General features: G+C 40.0%; 1 protein-coding gene across 7 annotated transcripts in view; it reads left to right on the top strand.

Annotated features, from left to right (window-relative positions):
- Nucleotides 1–23,343, top strand: part of JADE2 (jade family PHD finger 2) — a 236,507-nt gene extending 213,164 nt beyond the window's left edge. For 3 of the 7 annotated variants that reach the window (XM_020794422.3, XM_072990138.2, XM_072990139.2), the window contains exons 11-12: nt 14,653–14,781; nt 17,443–23,343. In XM_020794422.3, coding sequence (XP_020650081.3) covers nt 14,653–14,781; nt 17,443–18,335 — 1,022 coding nt within the window. In that variant the 3' untranslated portion in view covers nt 18,336–23,343. The remainder of the gene's footprint in view (nt 1–14,652; nt 14,782–17,442) is intronic. The other 4 variants (XM_072990142.2, XM_078385722.1, XM_072990141.2 and 1 more) reach the window with 3 other exon arrangements.
- The last annotated feature ends 539 nt before the right edge of the window (nt 23,344–23,882 follow it).

Genomic DNA, 23,882 nt, shown 5'->3' with positions numbered 1-23,882 from the left:
CCCAGTAAGTGTTCCACCCTCCCCAACCGGTCCACGGTTGGGAAAAGCCGCCTAGAGTGTTCTGGTAGTCCAGATAGGTGGGGTATAAATCAAATAAATAATAATAATAAAAGGTTGGGGACCACTGATCTAGTCTGTTGCAGAAAACCAACAGTGATTCTTCTGACATGGGATCTTTGTGATTGATAAATTTGGGGTCTTTAGGTTATCCCCGTCTGTAGGAAGGTATCTGTATACATGTGGGATGGAATACGAAACAGAATTTCTAATAGGAAAAGCTACAAAAAATTCTGATAAATGTTATGGCAATTGGAACACATCTATTCCCTTCAGCTTTTTATTTAATTTATGAGCTATGTTGCATGGATGCGGACAGAAAGAGATTTAATTAGGACTACCTCAGAATGTCTCATTTGAGAAAATATTGCCAGTAACACCAACAATATCTGCAAAATAACACAGACAGTATCTGCAAAAGTGAAGGCAGTACAGAGCTTGCAGAAGTAGCCACAAAAACTTCCTGGAATGGTGCTTGTCCCCACCAGCATGTTTCATGAGAGCTTAATCAGTTCTTGTATGCTGACCAATTTAGAGTTCCTATTTCTGAATACATTCAGCAGCTAGATAAAATGTGTTTTAAAAGCAAAGCATGTATGCTGTCTTGAGCTCAGTGGAAAAAAGGTAGGATAGAAATGCAACTAATAAACAAACAAGCAGTGGCAGACTTTGGATTTCCCCTAAGTCTATAACAGTAAAACAGTGCAGCAGTTTAGAGTAATTGTTAGATGTGGGAACTGGCAGCAAGGTTGATTTAAATTAGTATTTCTGTTTGCATATGCAAATACATTCCTGGCAAGATTGTAATCATCAGAGAAGAACCAACCAACAAAACCTATTTAAAACAGTATTCAGATATTATCTTGAATTCCCACGCCATATACAATTCTATAAATCTTCTAGATATTATTAGTAGATATTATAATAATTAAAAATGATGGCGAGTTCCGGAGACATCTATGGAACCATGCAAAGCACTTCTATGTTCATCTGATATTTCCTCTTGATAACAAGCTCATCCAGACTTTGATGGGGGTGGGGTTTCCAGAGATTACCATGAGAAAAGTAGGAGACAAAAAGACCACATGTGTGTACATGACGTCATTCACCGGACATTGGTTCCCAGACAGTGGCTTGAACTACAGCTAGGGTTCCTGAAGGACCACCTCCTTCCATATGAGCCTACCCGGCGGTTAAGATCTAGCCAGGGGGCCCTTTTAAAAGAGCCATCCCTCAAGGAGGTAAGAGGGACAGCTTGTAGACAAAGGGCCTTTTCGGCAACTGCCCCCAGACTATGAAATGCCCTCCCAACTGAAATTCGTCTGGCGCCGACATTGATGACATATCGGCGCCAGGTCAAAACCTTCCTGTTCCAGAAGGCTTTTAATTGAAATAACATCAACTGTGGGTCCTGATGGCAATTTTAATTGTATTTTTAATCATTTTCTCTTTTATTGTATTTTAATTTAATTTTAATTGTTGTAAGCCACCCAGAGAGAGACCTTTGGGTAGAGTGGGCGGCATATAAGTTAAATAAATAAATAAATAAATAAATAAAATGTTTGCTGCAATATCATATAGACCCTCTCACTCACATAAAAATATATTGAAAGATTGCACAAAGTTCAGTAAATACACAAATGTTATATAAATGGCAGGGAATGTCTATAAATGCATACTTTAACCTTTTAAAATAAAGATTACAATCTGTCAGAGTTAGTAAGATACCATCTGTTCCAAAACTCAGCAGATGAAGTCCGACCTTGTACTTTTCTTAATTTCTACAATGAATTCATGAATTCTCTGCTACAAGAAGGGTGATGACCAGTAGCTTGGCCTTTGAAAGGGACTGACAGGTTGTTGCAGGATCAGCCTGTCAGTGTTTAGTCATGGAACAAAGTCAGTATATGTAAATAGAACAGAGTCAGTGTTCCTTTGAACATCAGGTACTGAGGGAAAGCAACTGAGAAAGGGCATTCTATTAAGGCTTGTGTGTGAAGACCAGGGGGCATCTGGCTGGCTACATTTGGAACAGACAGCAGAACTTAGATACATTTTAGATTTTATCCTGTCAGACAGTTTTTAGATCTTTCCTTCTTTTACTTCAACACAGTAGTTTAATTTGATCATATACATTACTCTCTTTTTCAAAACATTCTGCTTGTGTTTTCTTTTGTTTTTCCATTTTTGAGGAGAACCATTTCATGGTGGCTTTTTTTTCTTCACTTACTATCCGTTGTTGAAATTTGAAAATGGGCTGAAATCTGACTGCTAGTGTCAGCTGGAGTAGACCCACTGAATCAGTTGATGGATGGTGAGTCAAAAGTAAATCAGTGATTCAACACATCTGCTCTGGTTGAAACAACGAACTAGATTCGAGTCCGAGACTTAACACTTAAATGGTAGGGCAGTCTACCAGTAGCAGTCTACAAGCTGGATTCAGAACAGGGAGAAGCACTCGAGATCATAATGCAAATATCCGCTGGCTACTGAAGTGCACCAAAGAGTTTCAGAAGATTAGTCTGTGCTTTATAGACTACAGCAAAGACTTTAGCTGTGTGGATCATGAGAAACTATGGGTTATTCTCAAATAAATGAGCATGCCTCAGTGCTTGATAGTTCTGATGTGTAACCAGTATTGTGGACAAGAAGCTTCTGTTGAGACAGAATATGGAGTGACAGAATGGTTCCCTATAAACAAAAGAATCAGACAAAGCTGCATTTTATCTCCTTTTGTGTTCAGTCTGTATGCAGAATATATCATATAGAAAGCTATAGATTCAGAGGAAGGAGGAGTGGAAATTGGTGGAAGAAACATCAGTAATTTAAGGCATGGAGATGATACATCTGGTACAATCTCCAGGCTTAGAGGAAGGTACCTCCAAATGCCAGATGCAGGGGAGGGATATCAGGAGACAGGTATCTAGTTGTCTCATATGCTCCCAGAGGCATCTGGTGGGGCCCCTGTGAGATACAGGAAGCTGGACTAGATGGGCCTTTGGCCTGATCCAGCAGGGCTTTTCTTTTGTTCTTATGATACCACCTTACTAGCAGAAAGTAGTAATGACCCGAAATGACTTTTATTGAGGGTAAAAGAGGAAAGTGTCAACACAAGACAACAGTTGACCATTAAGACAGAAATAATGATTACAGAACTACACAAGTTTAGTGTTGATAGTGAAGAAATTGAAATAATGAACGATTTTGCATACCTTGATTCAACCATCAGTCCAAATGGAAACTACATCCAAGAAATCAGAAGAATACTTGAAACTCAGAAGGGCAGCAATGAAGAAATTAGAAGAGATAATCAAGTGAAAGGATGTGTCACTGGAGAATAAGAACAAGATCATCCACACTGTTATATTCCCATTTTCGGCACATGATGAAAAAGGCAGGATTATCTGGAAAAGACAATAATGCTAGGAAAGTTTGAAGGCATCAGGAAAAGAGGAAGACTAAATCTGAGATGAAATGACTCCCCAAAGGAAGCCACAGCATTATGTTTGCAGGACCTGAGAAAGGGCTGTTGAGAATAGGATGTTTTGGAGGTCACCCATTCATAGGTTTGCCATACGTCAGAGGCACCATGGCAGCATCTGACGACAACAAGGACCTCTGCATCTTCTGATTCCTCTGCATAAGCTAGCATTGTCTATTTTTGGACAGGCAGCAGAACTAGAGTTGTAGTTGTTTAATGTCATAGCAAGATGGGCACAGAACAGTTCAATTTAGTTGTAAGTTGTTTTTATTTCACATTTAGTGCTAGTTACATGGCTGATTTGGGGTTTTTCCTCTGCTCTCATTTTGTTGCTCATCTCTGGATCTTCTCCATCCTTAGCCTTCAGATGAACAGTTTTTAAAATGTTTTTACTTAGGCATACATGCTACCATTATTATTGGTAAAGTATATTATGTGGCCATAGTCCTTGAAGCTTTGGTAGTAATTGCAGTATAAATGTTGGGAATATGGCAATTGAATATATCCACATTTGTGAGATGCAAATGAAATATTTCTGCTTTTTGACTTAAATTACAAAGCAGGAGTTTTTCTGTGGCATGTGTCAAGGTCAGGACAGTTCCACAGCACCCTTTTAGTCCATCTTCTCCCGTTCTAGAGTCCCCCGAGTGCCTACAATGAGGCAGAGAACTCCATCTTGTCTGTGACTCCATCCCCTGCTGCCTCCTCTCCCTCCCCCCAGTTTCGAAAGACTCAGTAGGATTTTTGTCTGAATGTCCCTGTGGCATAGATACACTGCTGCATGTAGTCACATTTATAAAATGAAGGGAACTGTTGTTCATTTAGGGTTATTATAGCAACCTTGTGAGTGCCAGTTAAAACCATGGTTGAAATCTTGTGGCTATATGGTATCAAATGGGCTAACTGTAGTTTTGACTTACTTTAGTTTTGTGAGTCACAACTAGAGTAGGGCCATTGAATCAGTGGTACTTACATAGGCGTTGACTTATCAAATCCCCACTGATTCAGTGGGCCTGCTCTAGTGTGACATACCCTGCTAAGCAATAGGATTTCTTCCTGTATTATGTATGGGTCACAATTGGACAAACAGCATTCTGTGTATTGGTATCGTAAGTATGCCTGCCGCTGCTTGCAATTGTAGTTTGACTGTTGCTGCCAAAGTAAGCCATCAGGCGTCAGATTGCAGCTATGCATTTGATTCACATGGCAGCCTCCACGCTGGTTTCATAATGAGGCAGGATGTTTTGGTGCAGGTGCCTTCTTTTGGTTTCCCTCTCCAAATGGCTTGCGTTTGCCAGCTTAGTTTTTACAGCAGCTGAATTGACTGGAGCTGAGTTATCTGTTGTGTTTCGCTTGAAGTTGAGATTTGACTGGTAGCCTCAGGTGGTGTATACTTCCACACAAGAGATAGTGCTAGAAAAAGGGAGGGTAGCAGTGGGTGAGGGAGGGAAGGCGAATTGACACTGAAGAAGTTCTTTTTGGCTTCCTGTCAAGATACGTGGAGCTTTGCCAGTGACAGACGTGGAAACAGGATCAGGCCACAAATGCCAGCCCTGTGATGCAAGAGAAAATTGCTGCTGTGAACACAATCATAAGACATATCTTTGTTCACTGTGACCAACTGTAAATCTGTGGACAGGATTCCCCCCCCTTTAAAAATGTGATTTCAGATATTTAAATCATTATCACAGTATCACATGGGCCTGATTCTAGTCTCCCCTTCTTTATTTTTAAGAATTTTAAAAAATAGCTTTAAAGATAGTATTCAAATGGAGTGGGCATTGGATTGATTGGGTTTAATTTGGGGGTTTTTTTTGTTGTTGTTGTGTTTCTGCAGAGACAGATAAAGATTCTATGCAGATATTTATCAGCCCATTTTGGCATTTGTTAGATAGGCATATGAAAATTATTTTCATATTTACTTTAAATTTACAATATATTTGGAACAATAATAGCTCTTGTCCTGGGAGTTTTCATTTTTGCACATCATTCTGTAATCCCAGTGGTTAGAGAGCCTATTAAATAACCCAAAGAAATGCCTGAGAGTTACATTTTGCTCTTTTGATCTGTAGCCCAGGAACTGTTACTTCCAAAACAAATCTGCTTTCTTGGAAAAGTGCTTGAAATGGCCATGCTTGCTGTCACTTGTGGTCACATTGGAAGCTTGGCTTGTGAAATACAAAGTTATGGAAATTTTTCTAGCTTGTTCTATATAGCATGATGGGAGTTGCATATTGATGGAAGGCTAGGACTGCCAGTGTTAGTCTGTGCTAGTGTAGCAGGAAAAAACTTCAGAAAGATAAAGAAGACAAAAACATTGTTGCCCCTTAAAGACCAACTGCTATATTTTAATATGAGCTTTTGTGGACATGTCTACTTCCTCAGACATCATCCAGGAAAGCTCACATTAAAATATAGCAGTTTTTGTCATCTTTATTTTTTATTTTTCTGAAGTTTTTGTGACTGTCGGGCACATGTGGGGACCAGCACTGGTCTTTACATCGTGGCGCTCAGTGATGATCTGTATGATACACTGGGACTAGCAGGATCATTAAGAACCTACCTATCTACCCTCTGCTTATTGAAGTAGATAGAAAAAAAATCAGCTTTTTTTTCTGTCAGTGTTTCCAAATGGTATGTTATTTCTCCATATGACTTTTACTTCCATACAAGTAATTTTAAAAGTCAGTGGAGAGGGTATCATGCTGAATATCATCCCTGGAGGAGTCTTAACCTAAATCGAGCAGATATTTCAGCCTGCAGCTCTCTCCTGCTCCAGATATCACTTAGCCATTGGTCAGAGGAAAGAGAAGTTTTACTTCAAACATGTGGAGATACAGAGGCTGAGGAATCTATTTTGATTCCCATGCATCCTCTTCCCTCCTTCACCATCAGTCACTGGAGAAGGCAGTGGAAATCCATGATTGGATTACTTGTCTTTTTCCATTATGGCAAATTCTTGAAAGAACAGAGAGGGAATCTAACTAAACCAGGACTTTGGTACTCTGTGTGTGTTGGAGTGGGGGAGGGAGGCAGTGTTAATATTTTCCACCTTACCAGTTTCCTCACCAACCTGCAGTGTTTGTTCAAAAGGAAGAACTTGTGTATATACAACCTGTGTATGTGCCTCTACCAAGCAAGACCAATAGGGAAGTTGCTTAGAGAAACGTGTTAATAAACCTCCTCGCTCAGAACCACACTCTTGATTTGTGTCACCCTAACCATTGCGGATACCATTTGCCAGAAACTGAAACTGAGGGAAAGACTAAGCACAAAACTCCATTATCTCAGCCAGGTGAGCCCTCCAATGATACAGGAAATCTAAGTCGCTCTTGTGTCATCACGTTTAGGTGCTGATAGTTGCAGAGCCTAGATCCAGAAATCAGTGACTACAAGCCTCATCAATCAGTTGAGGTTTCCAAAGCATGAAAAGTATAAAATGACTTATTAACTCCCAGCCACTCCTACAGTTGGGCCCACCTGATAGATGCTGGAGGATAGGAAGAAATAGCACAATGTGGGCTCACTGATATTTCCTGAGACCTTAATGTCTGTGACAGATCTCAGATACAAGGAACAAATGACGTTTGCTCTTTATAACAGTGAGATGAATAAAATAAAGAAATCATCTCAGTAGCAAGGGGTTACCCTGTGAATCTTAGCTCCGCTAGGCTGGCACTGTTTGCAAGTGCAAGCCTGCAAAGCACTGGCAGCTTTTGGAAACTGGTATGGCAGCCTCAGCTCCAATTGAATATAATAGCATACAAGACTCAGTCCCTTGCATAATCCATTATTATCAGCAACAGCAGTAGTGCCATTATATAACAGAGCACAGCTTCCAAATAAAATGCATTGTTCAGATTCACCTAAGATGCCTTTGTTGTTTTCTTTCTCCTCTGTGTAGAGGCCAAATATATTCCCCTTCCATCACGAGCTCTGTATAAGTTAGTAATTACTGTGTGCCGTATCAGTTAGTATGCAAAATCTGAGTGGAATGTGTGTGGCATACTTCATACTTGGAAGGATCTTCTCATAAAATTTGGCTTGGGGTTCATTTTGTGTCCGATGAATAATCCTCAGTCTAGGCAGTCAGTCTCTCTTAAAGTGGGGAAGGACTGCCAGTTTCAAAGTAGGACTTTGCCGCCTATTTTCTGTCAACAGAAAAGGAACCCCCTAGTTGTCAGCTTTTATATTTCAGCTGTTCCCTTTTTTGACAGACTTCTTTTTTAAAAGGTCTGACTTTCATATTACTGTTTGGAAGCATTGCGTCATCTAGGCAGAGTCATATATATATAAGTCAAGTGAAAAACATGTCTGTGATTCTCCAGTTAGCTGTCAGGAAATGAACAAATATCAATTTTGCTTTTCTTTCTTACTAGAAATCAGTTCAGTACTAGTCAGGAAAACCTTTGATTAGCATCCTGGAATATAAGTCCACTGTAGAACTATAATAGTGGTTTGTTAAGATAGCTGCCGAGAACAATCTAATTGATTTAAGCTAATAGTATTTAACCTCCAATATTCTTTTTCTAACAGCAGCCAGCCCTAGGGGCTTAGGAGGATTTTCATAAAGGCATAACCTATTGATGGGTACAAGAGTTAACTGTTGTGTTTTCCTCTGGGTAACTGTAACCACATAACACTACCCAAAGATAATTCACATGCATTAAGGAAAATACATAAAAGTGAGCAGTGTATAAAAGGCTGCCTACCACTGTCGTAACATCTGGACAGGTCAAGAGTAGATGACACAAAACCACCTCTTGTTTGCATTCCCATAATACTATTGACATTCCTACTGTAATTTGCCCACCAAGGGGAGAATTACTTACTGTATATACATTTCTTTTTTCAAGTAGCACTCTGGCATTGTCATATAGTCCTAGACATGAAAGTTTTCATGTCACATCGTATGGGAAATATTTGACTGAGAATGTTCATTTTCTCAGTGAGTAACTTGAAATCTTGGAGAGGTTTCTTAGCTGTTAGAAACAGCAAGACCTTAACAGAGTACATCTTCACATGAACGTGAGTATTAGAACTATATCCAGCAGATATTTCTCCAAGAAACATATCTCCAGTATCCAAGAGACATATGTAAATATTATAGATAATTTAACTATTTTATACAAAGTTGAATACATTTCCAAAGAGCACTTATTATGAGAACTATGATCCAGGTTTTAAATTAGCAGCATCTATTACTCCCTTCAATGAGGTCTACAATTTTCCTGCAATATCTATGAAGCAGGTGTGCTTAGTCTGAGGAAGTGGATTTCATCCACTAAAGCTTGCTGAGTTTTTTGTTTGTTTGGTTGGGTTTTTTTTTCTGTGGTCTAATAAAATGTATCAGACACTCTTGCATTTGTGTTATCTTGGGGGCCACACAGCCTTTTCTTTATCCCTTCAATTGACCTTTTTAGTTTCAAATATTAATAAGGTCTTTTTTTCAAGGAGGGAGGGAGTCAGGTGTATGGTAATATTTGGAAATGCTGCTTTTCAGCTGTTTCACCTTTAACCATCAGTTAGCTCCCAGAAAGTGAAACTCGGGGATACCTGCTTCATTCTTTGGCACTTGGAATTCTATAAGCTTTGGTTTTTCCCCTATTTTTTCAGCTTTGCACTTTTTAGTCCCTGGGAGAAGTGGCTTGGAGATTTAGAATGAGATGTCACCAGGGTATTGATAAAATTAGTTCTCTTTCAACGTCTGTGCAGGTAGTTGTCTGAAGGGACCTGTCACCCATGGCTCAAAGTTGCTTTTTATTTGCTTAAGCTGGTTCATTAGTTGTAGCCACTCTTAAAGAAGGGCATCCTTGTCACAGATCCTAGCCTTTGCAATATCCATGCTGAAGTACTGCAACACCCTAACACGAGAAGCTACCTACAAAGGCTGCCCAGAAACTTTGGTTAGCTAGAAATACATCTGCACAGTTTATTATGGAAATGAACCAAAAGGTTTGCATTATGCTACTACAAAAACACTGCATATAACACAGTGTTGCTTTTAATCTTGAAAGCAGGGATAGACCATTATCTGCCCCCCCCCCCAAGAGCCAGAAGTGGGTTCTTTTTATTTCTGATTAGGAAAGAAAGGCCTCTTAGGCCCCAAACAGGTCAGGGAGAAATGGCTCCCGATTGTTAAAACATTTCCCCTGAGTGTCTTACAGGGCAGCCTGGGTGACCACCTGCATGTTGCCCACTCCTGTTGTTCAGTCACCTGAAATCCAGTTAACTAGGGTTTTCTCTCCCCCAATCAACCTCCTCTTACCCTGAGGTCTCATGGGGAGTCTGAGACAGTAGGGTGGGCACAAGGAGCAGGGCTTTGTAGCACCCTCTCTATGGAATTCACTCTCTGGGGAAGCTTAGCAAACATTCTCATCTTCTGAAAATGATCAGATATGTTGAGGTACCAGCAGACAGTGGGAGACTGAAGCAGATTATTTTAAATTGACCTGTTTTATTGACTCTGCTGTGCTCTGTTGCTTTGTAGATTTAGTAGGCCAGTATTTCAGAGTAATTGCTAACCATTTATTGATAATTTGTAACCATTTAAAATTGGATTTTAATTGTTGTGTTATTTAATATTGTAAATTGCCCCAAGGAACCATTTAGGTTTCAGGATGAGATAAAAGTGTAATAAATCTGCCCCTATTGTACCTTGTCTGGAAAACTTGTACTTTAGAGCAAGCACAATGTTACCTTCAGAAACATGTTTCCTATATGTAATTTGCAGCAGAATAGTATGACCATGTCACCCTTAACCTATAGGATCAGAGCAGGTAAAATCTAAAAGAGCTGCTTTATACCAGGTCATGTGCTCCATCCATTAATTACCTCAATAATTTTTTGCTCTGCCTGACAACAGCTTTCAAAATGAAAGCTTTTCTGATCAGGTCCTTTTAGCTGAATCTGAGAACTCGTGAAGCAAGAGTGGGCAACTTTATGGCGTGAATGGGTTCACACACGTATATATTTGTGTACTCATATTCACATTCACATACAGCGAGCCATATGCATACCCACACAGTTATCTCTGTTATGAGAGGCAGATTTTAACCTCACCCCAAACCCAAGTAATTCTGATCAAAACCTCTATGTCTTTGTGTTTGTGATGCAAATGTGCCTACATCTTAGCAGTCCAGTCCCTATTAAGGTCACTGGAAGTATGGCAAGGTTAAATATAAGAACATAAGAGACCTGCTGGATCAGGCTAAGGGCCCATCTAGTCCAGCTTCCTGTATCGCACAGGGGCCCCACCAGATGCCTCTGGGAGCACATGAGACAACTACCGGTGGTTACCTGTCTCCTGATACTCCTCCCCTGCATCTGGCATTTGGATGTACCTTCCTTTGAAGCCTGGAGACTGCACATTCCCATCATGGCTTGTAACCTACAATGGACTTTTCCTCCAGGAATCGGTCCAATCCCCTTTTAAAGGCATCTAAGCCAGATGCCATCACCACATCTCGTGGCAGGGAATTCCACAGACTGACAATACGCTGGGTAAAGAAACATTTTCTGTTCTCACTCTCCCAACACTCAATTTAAGTGGATGTCCCCTGGTTCTGGTACTGTATGAGACCAAAAAGAGCTTCCCTCTATCCACTTTATCCATCCACTGCATAATTTTATACGTTTCAATCATGTTCCCCCCTTAGGCACCCCTTTTCTAGACTAAAGAGCTCCAAACACCTTTCCTCGTAAGGAAGATGCTGCAGCCCAGTCATCATTTTAGTTGCTCTCTTCTGCACCTTTTCCATTTTCACTATGTCTTTTTTTGAGCTGCAGTGACCAGACTGTACGCAATACTCCAGGTGTGGCTTTTGTACAATGGCATTATAATGTTGGCTGTTTTATTTTCAATCCTCTTTTTAATGATCCCTAGCATGGAATTGACCTTCTTCACTGCCGCCACACACTGTGTTGACATTTTCCTCGAGCTGTCCACCAGCAAGCACACCAAGATCTCTTTCCTGATCCATTATGGAGAACTCAAAACCCATCAGCCGATAAAGTTCTGATTTTTCTTTTTGCCCCAATGTGCATTACTTTACATTTTCTTATATTGAAACGCATTTGCCATTTTACTGACCATTCTCTCAGTTTGGAGAGATCCTTCTAGAGCTCTTCATAAACCCTTCTGGTCTTCACCACCTGGAAAAGTTTTGTGTCATCTGCAAACTTGGCCACCTCACTGTTTATCCCCATCTCCAGGTCATTTATGAAAAGGCTGAAAAGCAACAGTGCCAAGACATATCCCTGAGGCACACTGCTTTTTACCTCCCTCCATTGTGAAAACTGACCATTGACACCTACTCTCTATTTCCTGGTTCTCAACCAATTCTCAGTCCATAAGAGGACCTGCCCTCTTACCCCTGACTGTGGAGCTTTCTCAGTAGCCTTTGGTGAGGGACCACATCAGACGCCTTCTGAAAATCCAGATAGACAATATCTACTGGTTCAGCCGCATCCAGATGCCTGTTGACCTTTTGAAAGAATTCTAAAAAGCTTGTGAGGCAAGACTTAGCTTTACAGAAGCCATGTTGATTTTCCCTCAGCAAGGCTTGTTCTTCTAGTTGTTTTAAGATTTTATCTTGGATGAGGCTCTCCACCATCTTTCCTGGAACAGACGTTAGGCTAACCAGCCTGTAGTTTCCCAGGTCCCCCTCCTTCCCTTTTTAAAGATTGACGTGACATGTGTTATCCTCCAGTCCTCTGGCACCATGGCCGTTTTAAAAGGGAAGTTGTATATTTTAGTTAAGAGATGAGCAACTTCATACCTCAGTTCCTTAATAACCCTTGGGTGGATGCCATCTGGGCCTGGTGACATATTGATCTTCAATTGATCAATTAGGTCTAAAACATCCTCTCTTTTAACCTATATCTGATTTAATTCATTAGTCAGGAGGGGCCATTCAGGCAGCAGAAACTGCCCAAGGTCTTTTGTCGTGAAGACAGATGTGAAGAACTAATTGAATTTCTCTGCAATCTCCAAGTCCCCCTTTACTTCCCATTTCCCTCCCTCACCATCCAGAGGGCCAGCTGCTTCTCTGGCAGGTTTTCTGCTTCTAACATATAAAGAAACTTTTATTATTCCCCTTTATATTGCTGGCCATACGTTCTTCAAAGTCTTTCTTTGCCCTTCCATATTAATCATCTTACATTTCTTTTGCCAGAGTTTTGTGTTCCTTTTTATTTTCTTCATTTGGGAAGGATTTCCATTTACAGAAGGACCCCTCCTTGCCCTTTAAAGCCTCTCTAACTCTGCTTGCTAGCCGTGCCAGCACCCTCTTGGACTTAGTTGAGCCCTTCTTTCTTTGTGGTATATACACTTCCGCCGGGCCTCTACTACCGTTGTTTTAAACAGGCTTCATGCACTCTGGAGAGATTGGATTCTTTTTACCTTCCTTTTCATCTTCTTTCTAACTAGTTTCCTCATCTGAGGGAAGCCCGCTCTTCAGAAATCAAGGGTTTTTGCGTCAGATTTGCTTGACACTCTCCCTCCAACATGCATGGCGAAAGGGATTGCAGCATGGTCAATGCGTTTTTGGGTTTCTGTGTGGGAGTGTATCAGATTTGACTTCTTCTCTGTCTTTTTGTGTTGTTCCAACACAAACCAAAGAAATGATGAGAGAAGGGTTGCATTTTCTGATAGAATTGCAAGGGTGCCAATATTTTTGACCATGACTACCCATACATATGTCACTCGGGGCAAAATATGGGTTAGCCCCCAAACCCACTGCTGTCTGTCTGACTGCATGTTGATATTTGTTAAGAGCTTGCCAGTCCTATTCTCAAGGGAAGTGACAGGCAGTATCTGGGGCCCTGGCTTTCTCGCCCTAAACCCACGGTGTCTTCTTATCCTGCACTTTGTTGCAAGAGGCACTCGTGCTCGAGCAAGGCCACTCACTCACTAGGAGGCCTGGATTTTAAACTTTCTCTACCCCACTGATCTCAGCCAGCTTCACTGCTTTCCCACCATTGTTACTAGCATGCAGTCATGTAAAGGTAAATTTGGAAGTGAAGGTGCTCACCACAACAGTCCCATAGCCCTATTCTTCCATGGCACCCAAAAATGCAGGCTGCTGGATCAGTTTATATGATCAAGTGAAGAGCACATATTTTGTAAAACTTAATTGCCCATTCAGGATCAAACCACCCTCAAATTGTTTGCATTGCAACAAGGATAGACTGCAATAATTACCATTGCTGGAAAATGTTATTTATCTCCCAGCCACCATGAGGGCAGCATGTAAGCCCAGGAGAAACAGATAATCTTTAGGGTGCTGACAGTATCATAGTCCTTGCTAATGAGAAGATCCCAAGGCTTCAGCCGTGCAAGTCTTGCTGCTGCGCCACTGTGATATGCAAGGAGCAATCTTTGACTGCTCAGAAGGGAGGTGGAGGCTAGAGCTTCCTGTCCCACCACCAGTGTGGTCAGGATCTTTGTCCAGATACTGTTAATTGCAAGAGCAGTATTTCAAGATATTTGGAGAGCCAAAGGTTTCTGTGGCAAAGTTATGATTTTATCTGAAGAAATGGTCTACCATCCTGCTAGGCAAAAGGTAAAGGTTCCCCTTGACATTTAGTCCAGTTGTGTCTGACTCTAGGGTGCAGTGCTCATCCCTGTCTCTAAGCCGTAGAGCCAGCTTTTGTCCGTAGACAGTTTCTGTGGTCACGTGGCCTGCGCGACTAGACACGGAATGCCGTTACCTTCCTACCGTGGTGATCCCTATTTATCTATTCACCTTTTTACATGCTTTCGAACAGCTAGGTTGGCAGGAGCTGGAACATCCTGCTAGCACACTGCAAATACCAGCCTTGGAGAGCTTATGCTCTTTGAGCTGGTGTCAATCACTGCCTGCACTGAAACTGGTCTGTCGCACAATCTCTTATTATTGGTTATGCAGGGTAAGTTTTCTGAAAGTTAAAGGGCACAACATCTGGAAAGTCAAATGGTCCTATACCACTGCTCTGCCTTAAACCATTGTAAGACATCTTAAATGAATTAATTTCATTCTTCAGGCTTTTTTTAAATTACAGCATCTGCCCACAACATTTGTGTTAGTAATTTTAGTGTTATTAATGTTCTCTGTTTTTTAAAACCTGAATAGAACAAACTGGGAAGAGAACAATGGGAAGGAGAAATGACCCCAAGAGAAAAGGGAGGGATGACAGGAAGAACAGCCCTGAGAAGAAAGAGAAGAGGAAATCAGGGAATGAGCTTGTGCTGGGACAGCTAGGTAAGTTTAACTTCAGAAATAAAATATTTTAAGATATGAGTGGAAGTGTTCAAATGATACCCAGGGATATTATGGAGAAAAAGGATAATGATAAATATACTTTATACTCCACGTTCCACCTGTACTTTATTTTAGGATGTTTTTTGTTGATTTTCATCAGGCCTGGATTTGGCACAAGAAGCAACGTTGGTGCAGGAGTGAGCAGTTTACTACAGTACTGTAATACCTGCACCAGCACCCCCAAATATTTTTCACAAAGATGTTTGTTTCTTTGTTGGTTTGTAGCTAGAGATGGACAAACCAGCTGTTTGTGCCCATCTCTGTCTGTAACTGTCAAAAACCCCTTACACACTTTAAAGAGCATAGAGAAGATGGTGTGGACTACTCTTTGCAGTTCTGGAGGAAATATATACAGTGGTGCCCCGCTAGACGATAATCCGTTCCACTGAAATCGCTATTTAGCGAAATCATTGTCTAGAGGAAAGCATTTCCCCTTTGGAATGCATTGAAACATATTTAATGTGTTCCAATGGGGAAGAATCGTCGTTGTCTAGTGAAGATCGGCCATAGGAAAGCTGCTTTGCGAACCGCCAATAAGCTGTTTAAATCGCTGTCTTATGAAGCTTAGGTCCTGAAAACACCTGTTTTGCGAGCGCAGACGGAGCTGTCAAAATTGTCATCTAGCAAAAATCGGTTTGCGAAACAGGGACCAAACATTGTCCAGTGATATTCCCCCATAGGAATCACTGTTTTGCGAATCACTATAGCGATCGCAAAAAGTCAATGTTTAGCGAAAAAACTGTCATGTGGGGTAACTGTCTAGCGAGGCACCACTGTAGTAAGACCCCTATGCCAGACTGGGGGGTCTGTCCATGTGATGCAGGTGCGGTTGAAAGACATGTTAGGTTTTCTTGCCAGTTTCATCAGGAAATACGAGTCAAGTTTACACTTCCTCAGCTTAGAAGGCTTTCAGGCTGCTCAGATTTCAAGACTGTTAGGAAGCTACGTACTCATAGGTCACAATCTGCAGACTACAGCTTCCTGTGTAAAGTTGTTTTTTTGCAGAAGTCGGTGGCATTCAAACGACATTTTATGTAGTGAATAAATTTTTAACGTTATTTGCTTTAATCTTTGATTGGGTAATGTTTAAACCATTGTGAAATTTCTTTATTTCTCTAAGACATGAACCACTACTAACGTATCTTAGATATTTGCAAATGTTGCAATGTGAATTGTGCTGGTCGTTGATCACATTAATGAACAAAAGTGACCATAGAGAGCAATTCTGCTTTTTTTTCCTCTCCCTTTGCCCTGTTTTGGATGGCTGGGACCATTTCCTGATCTCATAAATGTTGTCCAGTTTTGGAAGTTACTAATTCCTGCTGTGTTAGATGACCAATGTTGCAGAGAGTGGGACAGTAGGAGTGGGAGCCCTCAATTCCCCTGGATTTCACAGCAAATTTCTATATTCTTTTCACAAAGAATACAGAGCCAAATGCCACAGGTTGGGAGTTTGAGTCCCCACTGTGCATCCCAGGAGAAAAAAAATCTATGTAACTTTGGGCAAGCTGCACAGCCCAAGGATACCCCCCCCCCAAGGAAGGGAACGGATGATGAGGAAACCCTCTATGATGAGGAAACCCTGGAAAGGATTGCCAATAAGTCAGAATTGACTTGATCACATATAATAATTATTATTATCATTCCATATTATCAAGCATGATGACCCTCAAGACCAGGGTATCTACAGATAACAGCTTGGAAACAATTCTTGTCCTATTCTTGGTAGTCATTTGCAATAGGTGGAGCTGGGCAATTAGGGCTTGATCCCATGGCATTGGGTAGGGAATGCTTTCTATGGGTAAAGTTGCCTGGCCCCTCCTCTTGTGTTCTTTTAGTAATAAAGACCTCCCTCTCAGCTCTTAAATCTCTCATGCTGTGAGGTTACATTTGATGCTGTGTGGTTTTGTGGGGTTATTCTTATTCTTGTGACGTCTTTAGCATTATTTTGGTAAATTTATGATTATGTGTTTTAGTATTGTTCAGCTGCTCTTGTTATTATAGGAAGTACAAAGGTTGGGTGAAAACATTTGCCTGTTGACTCATAACAGTTTTGTCTATTGACATAGTGAGCACGAATTGCGTGAAGGGAACGGGAAGTGAGACACAGAGAAACATGGCTCTTAGAGCACCACGCATCAATCCAACCATGTAGCATTTTGTTGTGAGACCCAACTTACTTACTCTATGAAGGTTCTGTATTCACCCATTACAAAACATTTGACTTAAATAATTGGTAGTGTAATTTACATTTAGACTTTCAAGACCAGCACATTTTAAATGTAGTATTATTTTTCTTGTCTGCGATGTTACATATTATATTAGTTCAGGGTGGATTTTATTTAAATCAGGGCATGTGCGCGTGTGTGACGATTTAAATTAAAATTTGATTTTAAAAAATTAAATTGTGATTTAAAATCATTGTGTTTTTTTAATGTACCCTATATTATTCCTTCCCAAACCTCTGCCCGCTTAATTATTTGCCCAGGTATTACTTAGCTGCCACTTAAAACTAAGGTTAAATTCATTTTTAAAAATCAACCTGTTGAATGTCTGTCTTTTAAAGTGTTTCCTGCTTTTTTCTACCCATCATTTTTATAGGCTTGTCGACTTCCTTTCCTATTGATGGGACCTTCTTCAACAGCTGGCTGGCTCAGTCTGTACAGATCACCACAGAGAACATGGCAATGAGTGAGTGGTCCTTGAACAATGGCCATCATGAAAATGCCACCTCAGGCCTTTCTGAGGAACTCCTACAAGATGAAGAGACTTTGTTGAGTTTTATGATGGATCATTCCTTGAAGTCCCCACTGAAGCAGAGTGACACAGCTAAGAAAGCAAAGAGCAAAGTACGAACACACACCAAGAAAAAACCTGCAAGAAATGGCTTGAATACCATCTTTAAGAGACACCAAGAAGATTCTCATCAATGGACTGACACAGATAATGTGTCCAATCACACCACAAAATCTTTATCCCATGATTTAAGAAACAGCAAGGTAGAGAAAGGTTTGGACAAACTTCAGCCAGAGTGCAGAATGGTGTGTGAAGTGAAAAAGACAGCTAAGAAGGGCTCTTATCATCCTGCACCTCCTCTTCCAAAAGCAAATGATTCTCAAGCCTCCCAAAGCCTGATTAATAACCTAAGCAATGATGAAGAGGAATCGGTGAAATACACACCATCCTATCCCAGCTCCCTGGTTAAAGTGCCTGATGCAGTAGGTAGCCCGAAAACAGTGGTGCGGTTCAGATTACCCAAAGAGGGCAGAGGGACTCGGAGATCGCAGAATGAGAAGCTTGAGGTGGTTAATGGACCTCCCGGAAGTGACAGATCAAAGGTTATCTTACATCCTTTTGACAATGAGACTGATGGTTACTTCTCAGATGCAGAAATGAGTGACTCTGACACAGAATCTGGTAGTGGCAGAGGGCACCGTAGCCAGTTAGATTCAGGAAATGAGGATAATTTCAGAATGAGTATTTTGGCATCCTAATACACCAGACAGACCAATTGTGATAGCTTTGTGACACGTAAATCTAGTTACAACTGCCATGTCCAGTTTCCGCCTGGTATCATGTCAAAGGGGTTTAGTTTGTCCATTTGTTTATTTTGTTTTTAATTTGTATATATAGTTGAAACATGAGCGCTGTTGTTTTTCCTCTTCTCTATATGACTGAGAAACAGCTCCGAGCTTCACTGACCTAGATTTGCATATTGCAACAGTAGTTAGCCCTTCTTAGTCAAATTTTACATATGCTGGTTAAACAAAATGCAAGCATGTGCATCATTAGAGACTTAGGCTTATTGATCGTGAGCAGGACATCTTAGAATTATAATGAGGAGGCCTGAAATTGCCAGTATCTGTTGTTCATGTAGGGATGACAGTTTAATGGGCATTATTTAAATCGAGATAATAGATTTCATGGTCTGCCTGGTGTTACTGCCCCTGTTTGGCAAGGTGTACAGAATGGAAATACTACTACAGTAGCCAAGTATGTACACAGAATTTAATAGATTATATATATATATATCTGTGTGTGTGTGTGTGTGTTGATATGCTTGTGGGTGTGCATACATGAGTATGTGCACACATGTGCAGGGGTTGTGTGTGTGTGCAACTATGAAGTAAAATAAGCGATTATTTTTTTAAGAAGCACAACAAGCTTATTTGAAGAAAGCACTTAATGGGTGGAGGAATACAACAGTGTATTTATGCTCTATTGGATCCTTGGTTTTCCTTTCTCGCCTCTCCAGCTCCATCTGAGTCCGTCCAAGGGGCTGAGAACCATAGTTTAGCCTCGTCTCCCCAGCTGTCAGCTGAGCAGCATTGTAAGCATTCATCTAAGGCTCTCCATAATTGAAGAATTACATATCTGTACTAAAGCTGCTCTGTAGGTATGTCTCATTCAGCAACTGTGGGTATTATTATTCATTGGTGAAACTTAAAAGCGCTGGTTATCAGAAGCAATTCCCATAATTTCCTCAGGTCGATTAAAGTAGCCTTTTGCCAAAACATTTGGGCCAAAATAGACATTAGGGAAGGAATAATTCCATAGATCAAAGCAGGTAATTGTTCCAAATTTTTGTAAAGTAATAATAATAATCCTACAGCTTCAGTTCCCAATGTTGCAAAGGAACTCAAGCCTATGCTTTCAGGGTGAATAGGCAAATTATGGCTCACCTGTTCAGAGAGCTAAACACGTAAGCTTCTGTTGTACAGAAGGGGTTGTTTGCTTATAAACACAACATACACCTGTCTGTTTTATTTGTTTTTTCCCTCTAAACTCTGTAACTAACTTGGTGGCACCCCCTCTTTCCATCCTTCCGTTTCATAAACTGCAAGTCTGTTACCAAGCTGTCACCTCACCCAAGATGGTGATTCCCAGAAATTGTCACTCTAAACAACGGTGTGCATAAATCGTCTCTGATAAGCCTTAAATGTTCTTCATATTACCTATATGTCACGCAGATTTCTGTATTTGCACTTAATTACACCATTACTCCCAATGTTGGCTTTGAAGTTCACAGTTAAACGTTTGCTACATGCTTTATGAGAGTGACCCCAGTGTGAGCTCAGGGAATAAACACAAAAAGAAAAGTGACTTTACTAAAACTTTTTGTTGTTGGTATGTTACTTTAAATATATATGTGCATATCAATGTACTGGGACACTTCTGTTTGTTAACCCCTTTTTTTTTCAAACTGGGGGAGACTTAAGACCTTGCAGTTGTTCAGATGAATCAGTGAAATTGTTTTATGGATGCCAAAGAATATTTTGAGAATAAAATAGCACAGCCAGAAACCGGAAACTCGTTATTTGAAAACAAAACCGAAAGAATGAAAACTGTTCAGCTACAAAATGACTAACTCTGTGTTCATGACACAGCTGAGGCATTAGGTTGCAAGCTTGCTGAAGATGATGCTTTATCATTTGGATCACCTCCCACCATTTTGATTTCTGATGCTCTTTGCTCATTTCAGCCCGAGCAATGTTGGTTTTATGTTATCTGATGATGCCATACATTGGCTATCCTTGGGTTCTACTTTCATTTTTATTTTATTTTTAAGGAGTCAGTTCATTCTCAAGCCTTCCAAAGTACTTAACACTCCAGCTAAGTTACAATTTGGAGAATCTTGATTCTGAAAAGAAACCAAAATCAGGAGCTAAACAAACACCAGTGTTTTGCCGATTTGAAAAGTTTTGTTCACAAAATGATTTTTTAAAAAGTATTAACTGAACGTAATCAATTTGACATTCTTCTGGCCCACAAGGTTTGGCAAGTAAATTCTGCTCCTTATTCAAGGCTTGATGTGTTCAGATATGTTAAATACAGTAAATAGGACTTAGTTTTATCTTATCAAGCTTGCTAAGCTTTAGCTACAATATCCTAGTTACGTCATACAGATAATCAATATGCTGCCTTTTAATGGATCTTGCTTCCGTGTGCTTCAGTTTACCTATAGCTATTTACAAAACACAGGGAAAAATCCAGAAATCTCACTGTACACAGCTTCATTCATCAGCTACTGCATTATTTGCCTACTCACGCAGTTCAGGACAGAAAAATGGGAAACTTTAAAGAACAACCAAACTAAAGCAGCACCTACCTCCTTTATTTAAATAGTTTGTAATCTGTAAAACACTCCATTCCTAGTTTGAACAAGAAATAATTATGAACCAAAAATGCATTTTGACGACAGAAAGAAGAAATACTCTGCCTTGCTCTAGTGTATGCAGTGAATTAACAGATTTCTATGTGCAAAGTCTCATAAAATGCTCTGTTCTCTATGGGATGAAATTATGATTTTGAGTGTTTCTTAAGGTTGAAGAGACTGAATAGCCTCTGCTCACAAGAAAATTGACAGGGCCCAATGAAGTTCTGGATCATGGCTTTTCTAATTGTTATATCAAAATTTGTAGTTACCGTGATTGTACAACCAGAATAAAAAGATGGGGGGAGTGTATTTGGCTTAGTAGCATAGAGAATGCGACAGAGAAAAAGGAAGAAAAGTACAGTACTTAATTTTAATTACATGGAGATAAGAGTTTGAATTAACTAATGAGACCTAACAGAATAAACCTAGGATGTATCTGGTGAGATCCCCTTCTGGTTACAGGAGTAGCTTGGATCCAGAGGCATACTTTCCACAAACTGAAGGGGAAAATATTTTTCACTGATTCTACCTGCAGTTGCCCATGTTCCATGCTGCAGATTACTGGCAGTTGCAGTAGGAAGGGGAAGCAAAACCTATTCCCCCCCCCCTCCTTTGTCAAAACTTCGCCTGGATTCAGTCCTATGTCAGAAAACAGTTCTGCCCTATTTGACCAGGACAGATAAGTATTTTACTTCTTTACTCTGGTGAAAATACTGACATATTTGCATAATAGCTGAGGAGTATCTTTGCCTGGACCTATAAATATGCTTTTGAGTGTCCCCCAGCAGTGTTCACAATTTAACAGTAGACCTTCCATTGGAGATCATTAGGTATACTGGAGCCAGAGTTCTGGAGGAATTCATATAAACTTCACTTGTGTCATGTCATACAGTAGTTGGAAAGAAGTAACTGTTCAGAAGTGCCCCAGATGTTTACTGCAAGCTGTCCCCATCAGCTGAGGGCAGGTATATCTAGCTAGCTGCACTAGGATGTTGCTCATAGGAAAAGGCATTACTACCTACAAGGAAATGTTTCTTTGGCTCAGATCTAGCTCTGACATTTTAAATAATTTCCCAAAAAAAGGGTTTCCAGTCATGTCACTAAGAACTTGGACGTTTTGTTTATGCTCACTTGACAGCTAGTTACGTCATACAGGTTATCATACAGGTATGAATTGAATTTCTTTTGAGAAGAAAATACTTTCTCCCCCCCCCCCCCCATATTCAATGGCAGAGAAGAAACTATATGGAAAATATTTCTATGCACTGTAAATGAAACTTCCAATGCAAAAGGAAAAGGCCTAAATGATCTATTTTATTAAATAAAAGTTTTTCAGATGATGCGTGAACTTCAGGCATTGACATTTGCACTGTAAAAGGTGATCCCTGTTTCCTTTGGGAAAGCAACATCATGTTTTGTATCCACAGAGGAGTAATTATTCTCCTTTCTGGTTCATTAGGAGCAATCAAACTTCAGTTTTAAAATATTAGTATTCAGTGGTGTTTCCTAGAGACAATTTGAATTTTACTCATACATTACAGCCCCCTTGATTTTCTGGAATAGCTGTTATGTGTCAAATTCTGACAACATTGTAGATAATTTGATTTATTATTTAAAAATTAAGTAAAATGTTTGGTAGGTTTTTTTCTTCAAAGCACAAGGGAGAATTAGCTATTTCAGTAGAGATAAAAGAAAACAAAGCATTCAATCCTGCTTTTTCTTTTTCTGCTGGACTTCTGCAAACTGGATCTTTCAATTTCCTATTACCCAGTAGGTGTGTTGATTTGGTTGTTCTTTAAGGAAAGTCTTGTATACTTTGCTCCATTCCACACAGACACAAAACACAACCCACTCCGTACCAGTTACAGGAAATGATATGAATGTCACAGAAGGCAAAGTCCTTCTGTTTTCTTTGTTTCAAAGAAAGTGATGTGCCATTTGTTAATATAAAAGAGAAATATTGAAAATATATTGAAAAGAGCAATTTTAAATTATTTTTGGCTTATGTTGCAATATTTATTTTCTTGTATTAGAAATTCCTTTGTAGAGAAAAAATGTATTTTTCATTAAATGCAAAAACCTATTTCTCCTTTTTGTACATTTTCCATGTTAGTTAATCCTTAAAGCAATATAATGTATCAAAATTGTTCTGTGTGAAAGCTGTATTATGCATGCTGTTTGTGTTGCCTTGGAATAGGTCTGTCTGCCATAATTTTCATCATGTTTCAATTCAGTGTATGCTTTAATACACGTTGGGACCATGGCCCGTTTGCTTATGAAAAAGAAACCTTTGCATTCTTCAGTGTGTTGGCAAATGCAGTCAATAAAGCCGTGTTTTCTGTGTATTTTTGCCTGGATATTGCATACTCAGCAAGACTAATTTTTTACTTCGTTATCAGAAGAACTTATCTTTTCATGGTGCTATAATTCCTTGGTAACAGTGAGCTTTAGACTTGTTAGCATCTATACAGTATTAATTAGTTCCTATCAAAATTCAGGATATAATTAGATTTTAATTCCTTAATGGTGGTGCTCTGTGTTTGCCACAGTGCTATTAAAGTACCACCAAAACGGAAAAAATCAGCAAAACATAGTGCTAGCTATTTAGTTCAGTCTCCTAGAGATATGAAAGTGTGTGCCTTGAGCAAACCTCAAACATTTTACACTACATATCAGTATGACTGGAAGTGTGCAGAACACTTGCTGAAATCCTGGAAGCCAGGGGAATTCCTAAACACAATTTTTAGAGGAAAAATTGCTATAAATAAGAGGTCCTGAAAACTGTATTCTCTGGTCCTGTTCACACTTCCACCTGGGCTTTTAAACACAAGGAAGACAGTAGGAATTGCTTTGCTTACATGATAATTCCTGCTTACCTTATCTC

Source organism: Pogona vitticeps, chromosome 2 (assembly GCF_051106095.1).
Source record: "Pogona vitticeps strain Pit_001003342236 chromosome 2, PviZW2.1, whole genome shotgun sequence".
NCBI lineage: Eukaryota > Metazoa > Chordata > Lepidosauria > Squamata > Agamidae > Pogona > Pogona vitticeps.
Note: the sequence above shows the minus strand (reverse complement) of the source record. Positions and strands in the feature narration are given on the sequence as shown.